Here is a 7653-nt window from a genome sequence, read left to right on the forward strand (position 1 = left end):
TATTAGCAGTTGAGTTTTTCAATTTCAACCACACCTAAAAGATTAGTGTCTGCAAGCAAAGTATTAGTAGCAAAGTGATATGATAGCAATGGTGTCAGAAAAAGATCTGTTGATGGCAGACTATTCCTAACTTGTTGTATCAATGGCGCCAGTAAATAGCACGTGGACGGGGAACTATTTTTCCCCGGCAACGGCGCCAGAAAATAGTCTTGCAACAAGTAGCAGCAAGGTAACAACAGTAGTGACAAAAGTAGCAAGTGACAACAGTAGTGATAGCTGCAGTAACAGCAGAGTAACAGCAGTAGCAGTAACATCAGTAGCAGCAGGAGTAGCGACAAAGTAACGTAGCAAGGACCAGTAGTAAAAGACTCATAGGAAGTGGATCGGTGATGGATGAGTGTGCCAGATGTGATTCATCATATAACAGCTATAACACGGAGAGATATGTAACTAGCTGATACGTCTCAAACGTATCTATAATTTTTGATGGTTTCATGCTGTTATCTTGTCAACTTTGGATGTTTTATATACCTTTTATATCTTTTTTGGGACTAACTTATTAATTTATTGCCAAGTGCCAGTTCCTGTTTTTCTGTGTTTTTGACTCTTTTCAGATCTGATTTTGGAACGGAGTCCAAACGGAATAAAATCCCCGAAATAAAATTTTCCAAAACAAAAGAAGATCGGGGGACTTGAGGGCCAAGCCAGGAGGCCCACACGGAGCCCAAAAGCCCTAACGCCGCGGCCAGGGGGCCTGCGACGACCAGGCTTGTGGCCTCCCCGGCGCTCCCCTGCCCTAGCTCTTTGGCCTATAAATTCCCTAAAATCCAAGAAAAAATTAGGGCATCCACAAAAACACTTTTCCACCGCCGCAAGCTTCCGTTTCTGCGAGATCTCATGTGGAGACCCTTCCCGGTGCCCTGTCGGAGGGGACTTTGGAGTTGGAGGGCTTCTACATCAACATCATTGCCTCTCCAATGACTCGTGAGTAGTCCACTTCAGACCTACGGGTCCGTAGTTAGTAGCTAGATGGCTTCTTCTCTCTCTTGGATCTTCAATACAAAGTTCTCCATGATCTTCATGGAGATCTATCTGATGTAATCCTCTTTGGCGGTGTGTTTGTCGAGATCCGATGAATTATGGATTTGTGATCAGATTATCTATGATTTATATTTGAGTCTTTGTTGATTTCTTATATGCATGATTTGATATCCTTGTAAGTTTCTCCGAGTCTTGGGTTTTGTTTGACCAACTAGATCTATGATTCTTGCAATGGGAGAAGTGCTTGGTTTTGGGTTCATACCGTGCGGTGACCTTTCCTAGTGACTGAAGGGGCAGCAAGGCACGCATCGTGTTGTCGCCATCAAGGGTAACAAGATGGGCTTTCATCATAGATTTGATATCGTCCATATACATCATGTCATCTTGCTTAAGGCGTTACTCTGTTCTTTTGAACTCAATACACTAGATGCATGCTGGATAGAGGTCGACGTGTGGAGTAATAGTAGTAGATGCAGAAAGTATCGGTCTACTTGTTTTGGACGTGATGCCTATAGATATGATCATTGCCATAGATAACGTCATGACTTTGCGTGGTTCTATCAATTGCTCGATAGTAATTCGTTCACCCACCGTCTACTTGCTTTCATGAGAGAAGCCACTAGTGAACACTATGGCCCCCGGGTCTATTCACAACTATCGTCTCCACTTTTACTTTTACTTTGCTTTGTTTACTTTTTTGCTTTCAGTTCTCACTTTGGAAACAATCTATAAGGGATTGACAACCCCTTCGTAGCGTTGGGTGCAAGCTCTTTGTGTTTGTGCAGGTACTTGTGACTTGACTCGATCCTCCTACTGGATCGATACCTTGGTTCTCAAACTTAGGGAAATACTTACTGCCGCAGTGCTACATCACCCTTTCCTCTTGAAGGGAACACCAACGCAAGGCTCCAAGGCCGTGGGGGAATCCTTTGCATATTTGCCAAGGAAGTCCCTGTAGGCGTAGCCAGTAGGAGGAGGATTCCTGGCGCCGTTGCCGGGGAAGGTCTTTTGTTGCCGTAGCACTAGCTCCCGTTCGTCAATCTAATGTAGGCATGTATTCGTATGTATTCATACGTGCTTAGGGAAAAGAACTTGCATGACATCTATTGTCCATCCCTCCCGTGGCAGCGGGGTCCTAATGGAAACTACGACATATTAAGGTTCTCCTTTTAATAAAGAACCGGACCAACACATTAACACGTGGTGAATACATGAACTCCTCATACTATGGTCATCTCCGGGAGTGGTTCCAGCTATTGTCACTCCGGTGTTGCTGGGTCATAACACATAGTAGGTGACTACAACTTGCAAGATAGGATCTAAAACACACATATATTGGCGACAACATAATAGGTTCAGATCTGAAATCATGGCACTCGGGCCCTAGTGACAAGTATTAAGCATAGCCAAGTAGTAGCAACATCAATCTAGAACATAGTGGATACTAGGGATCAATCCCCGTCAAAACTAACTCGATTACATGATAGATCTCATCCAACTCATCACCGTCCAGCAAGCCTACAATGAGATTACTCACGAACGGTGAAGAGCATCATGGAATTGTCGATGGAGGAAGGTTGATGATGACGACGGCGACGATTTCCCCTCTCCGGAGCCCCGAACGGACTCTAGATCTGTCCTCCAGATGAAGAACATGAGGTGGCGGCGCCTTCGTATCGTAAAACACGATGAATCCTTCTCCCTGATTTTTTTCCGGGCGAGACGGAAGAAATAGAGCTGAGTTTGGGGGCGGTGGTGCCACGTGGGCCCCACAAGCCCTCACGGCGCGGCCTAGGGGAGTGGCCGTGGCCCAGGGGCTTGTGGCCCACTGGCACACCCCCTCCGGTGGATCTTTGAGCAGGTATTTTTCTTTTATTCCAGAAAAATTCTCCTTAAATTTTCAGGGCATTCCGAGAACTTTTATTTCTACACAAAAACAACGCCATGGCAATTCTGCTGAAAACAACGTTAGTCCTGGTTAGTTCCATTCAAATCATGCAAGTTAGAGTCCAAAACAAGGGCAAAAGAGTTCGGAAAAGTAGATACGTTGGAGACGTATCACCAGTCTACAAAGTTGCTTCCATCATCTTTCGACTTAGCTTTCTCTAGGAACATATTGAAATTCAGGGTTGCTACTGCGTGAGCCATTGATCTACAACATAAAATATTGCAAAGTGAACTTAGACTATGTTCAAGACAATTAGAGTTTAACTAATAAAATTACTAATAAACTCCCACTCAAATAGACATCCCTCTAGTTACTTGAGTGTGGCATGATCCAAATTCACTAACTCAAGTCCGATCATCACGTGAGTTGAGTATAGTTTCAGTGGTAAACATCTCTATTCTAATCATATCAACTATACGATTCATGCTCGACCTTTCGGTCTCTTGTGTTTCGAGGCCATGTCTCCACATGGCAGGCTCGTAAAATTTAACCCAAGTGTTCCGTGTGTGCAACTGTTTTGCACCCGTTGTATGTGAACGTTGAGTCTATCACACCCGATCATCACGTGGTTTCTCGAAACGATGAACTGTCGCAACGGTTCACAGTCGGGGAGAACACAATTTTATCTTGAAATTTTAGTGACGTTTCACCTTATAATTATACCGTCGTTCTAAGCAAGATAAGGTGCATAAAAGTATTAACATCACATGCAATTCATAAGTGACATGATATGGCCATGATCTTGTGCTTCTTGATCTCGATCACCAAAGCACCGCCATGATCTTCTTGTCACCGACGCCACACCATGATCTCCATCATCGTGCCGCCATCGAGGTTGTCGTGCTATATATGCTATTACTACTAAAGCTACAACTTAGCAATATAGTAAACGCATCTGTAACACAAACGTTAGTTTAAAGACAACCCTATGGCTCCTGCCGGTTGCCGTAGCATTGGCGTGCAAGTCGATATTAACTATTACAAAACGATCATGTCGTACATCCAATATATCACATCATGTCTTTGGCCATATCACATCACAAGCATACCCTACAAAAACAAGTTAGAAATCCTCTAATTTGTTGTTGCATGTTTTACGTGGATGCTATGGGTATCTAGTATGATCGCATCTTACTTACGCAAAAACCCCAACGGAGATGTGCAAATTGCTATTTAACCTCTCTCCAATGACCGCCTCGGTCAAATCTAATTCAACTAAAGTTAAAGAAACCGACACCCACCAGTCATCATTATGCAACGAGTTGCATGTTGGTCGATGAAACCAGTCTCTCGTAAGCGTACGAGTAATGTCGGTCTGGGCCGCTTCAATCCAACAATACCGCCGAATCGAGAAAATACTAAGGAGGGCAGCAAATTGAACATCAATGCCCACAAAAAGTTTTGTGTTCTACTCGATATTACATCTATGCATGAACCTAGCTCATGATGCCACTGTTGGGGAACGTTGCATGGGAAACAAAAAATTTCCTACGCACACGAAGACCTATCATGGTGATGTTCATCTACGAGAGGGAGATCGGATCCACATACCCTTGTAGATCGCTAAGCGGGAAGCATTAAGAAACGCGCTTGATGTAGTGGTATAGCTTCGTGATTCAAATCACCGTCGTACCACGATTCGTCCCGATCTAGTATCGAACGGACGACACCTCCGCGTTCAGCACACGTACAACTCGATGACGATCTCCGCCTTCTTGATCCAGCAAGACAGACGGGGAAGTAGATGAGTTCTCCGGCAGCGTGACGGTGCACCGGTGTTGGTGATGATCTATTCCTGCAGGGCTCCGCCCGAGCTCCGCAGAAATCTAATCTAGAGGAAGAACTACGTGGTATAGGTTTGAGTTGTACGTGGCAAAGTTGTTTCTCGAAAGACCTAAAACCAACAATATATATAGGAGGAGGGGAGGGGCTAGCCTTGGGGCTCAAGGGAGCCCCAAGGGCGCCGGCCGAATGGGCGGAGGTGGACTCCCACCCCAATTTGGTTTGGGGGAAGGAGTCCACTCCTTCCTCCCCACCTCTTTCTTTCCTTATGTTTTTCTCCTTGTGGCGCCCTAGCCCACTTGGGCTGGCCTCACCAGCCCACTAAGGGCTGGTGCGCCACCCTAGGGCTACTAGGCTCACTCCCGGGTGGGTGGGCCCCTCCCGGTGAATATCCGGAACCCATTCGTCACTCCCGGTACACTGTCGGTAATGCCCAAAATCTTTCCGATGACCGAATGAAACCATCATATATATCAATCTTCGTTTATGGACCATTCCGGAAACCCTCGTGATGTCCGTGATCTCATCCGGGACTCTGACCAACCTTCAGTCACCAACACATAGAACTCAACTATACTAGAACGTCACCGAACCTTAAGTGTGCAGACCCTGCTGGTTCGAGAACTATGCAGACATGACCCGAGACACTCCTCAGTCAATATCCAATAGCGCACTACAAGACAAATGCTCAATTATGGCCCAAAAAATTAACGGTGGTTTAATTGGTCATTGATCCATGACCAAATTTCCGAAATTAGTCATGGCAAGTCTAAGAGGGTCCAAAGCCCATAACGTTATGACCTTTTGCGTCCATTAGGTCATGATACTATTGCACGAATTGGTCATTAAGTGCTACCTATTGAAAAAAGAAGAAGAAAAAAAGTGATAGAGATGTGTTGAATGAGGGAGGGTTTTGAAGCGTTGGATGTAGGAGGAATGGATGGCTAGGATCTGTTTTTGGGAGGGATCCGTGGCCTCACATGTGATAGGCTGGCTGCCCAAGTGAAAAAAAGGAGAAAAAAAATAATAGACAGAAATCCCACAACCCATCTCTCTTGGCGATCCCCATCTCTCTCCCCCACGACCTATGGCGGCCGATCCACCCCTCGTCCCCAAATCGACGGAACCTTTGCCGTCTCCGCCTCCCCATTCCCCACCTCCTCCACCCGGTCCCAGACGCGGCGCGATGGGCATGGAGGTCGACGACGCAGCGCCACGCGACAGGCCGGGGGCGGGGAGCAGCCCCGCATTCGGCGACTGGAGGAGTCGGTGGTGAACCACATCACCGCGGGGGAGGTGATCCAGCGGCCCTCGTCGCAAATCCAAGAGCCGATAGGGTCCATCTCCCTGCAGGCGATGGCGTCGTCCGCGGATCCAGGGCCTCTCTGCACGGCCAGATCCAAGAGCCGATAGGGTCCATCTCCCTGCCGGCGATGGCGTCGTCCACAGATCCATGGGTGCGGGAGCACGGCGAGGCAGCGCGCCTCGCCAACGACGTCGCCTCCATAGTCGCCGACCGGGCTGCGCTCCGGCAGTCCGGCCCGGAGGCCATGCGCCACACCTCCGCCATCTGCCACAAGATCACCATCCTCGGGACCAGGCTCGACACCCTTGAGGGGATGCTCGCCAGGCTTCCCCCAAATCCATGTACGTTTCGCCCACCCACTCGCTCGCTCACCCTTTTCTGTGCTTATTACCAGCTCTGGCCCAAATGCATGGAAGAGGAACGATTGATAGGAGGTCAATTTGCGTTGCCGCTTGTTCCTAGGTAGCTAGTCACCTCCTGCAGATTCACTCACTATTTTGACTGTCTGAGAATCCACTATGAAGAAACTAGAAATGGTGGTATGATGGTGTAGGAACCTAATGAACTTCTATAAATGATGTCGACATGATTTTAGGGTAACCCTAGAATCAAAATTCAGCCTAAGCCACAATTCTCATGTACACACTTTACACCAATTGTGCTTCGCCTCCGTGGGTCGTAGTTAAAAAGAGAAAGAGGAAATTGATTACAGCTGCACAGGGAGAAGATACTAAGTACATCCATACATGTGTGGTGATTCATTTCTTACGAGAAAACATTTGGAGTGGTTTACCCTACTAATATGTATGCTTTACACGATGGTATGTGTGATATATGGTGTGCGCTGGTTACTTTGGTCCAGACACTAACAGCAGTTTATCAGTTATCAGAATCAGCTCTGCTTGATATCGAGATATCTATACATATGCTGCTACACAATATAACTTCTCTTAATACATTTCAAAATGTATACCTGTTATAAAAAACAAATCCACTCTTAAGTGATCTTCCATGTTGTGCAGCACCGACAAGGAGCTGTATAAGCGCCGAGACATGCTTAATTGTTTTAGCTTACAAATACATATCATTTGGCCGCCATTGCCTTCCTCGCATCCTCTCTCAAAATTCAGACTCATCAATAACGTCTCATCGAGTAGATCGGTGACCAACTCCTCGAGCATCCAGGTACTTATCGGATCCTTCTTTTCGATTAACTTCCGTTCCTACTCGTTAGTACATTATTTTTTGACATAGGGCCCCTTTTTTTCGTTTTGTACAGGCCCCGGATTTTGCCGGCCTGACTCTTCCTTGAATCTCATGCTAGCTAGCTTTGTGGCTCGATGTGCTAGCCCTGCTGACGACCCGGCAGATCGTGGCGAGGCGGCTCGGCGGCTGCAGAAGGGTATGTTCTCTTCCTCTGATTCAGTGCTCTCCAGTGCTGGTTTGTATGGAGGTCAGATATGTATTGAAACTTACATGGTGCAATTGCAATGCTGATGGTCGATGATGCACGGAAAGGGAGATTTGTGCCTATAGGATATTGTATTTATAACATAAATAACGCTAATATCTTTCT

General features: G+C 46.6%; 1 protein-coding gene across 1 annotated transcript; it reads left to right on the forward strand.

Moving 5' to 3' along the window:
• The first annotated feature begins 6204 nt into the window (after window positions 1-6204).
• LOC123396859 (syntaxin-52-like) lies at window positions 6205-7389 on the forward strand. Its single transcript, XM_045091652.1, has 3 exons — window positions 6205-6422; window positions 7100-7262; window positions 7357-7389. The coding sequence occupies exons 1-3, from the start codon at window positions 6205-6207 to the stop codon at window positions 7387-7389; spliced, it is 414 nt and encodes a 137-aa protein (XP_044947587.1).
• The last annotated feature ends 264 nt before the right edge of the window (window positions 7390-7653 follow it).

The sequence above is a fragment of the Hordeum vulgare genome, chromosome 5H, assembly GCF_904849725.1.
Source record: "Hordeum vulgare subsp. vulgare chromosome 5H, MorexV3_pseudomolecules_assembly, whole genome shotgun sequence".
In the NCBI taxonomy this organism is placed as follows: Eukaryota; Viridiplantae; Streptophyta; class Magnoliopsida; order Poales; family Poaceae; genus Hordeum; species Hordeum vulgare.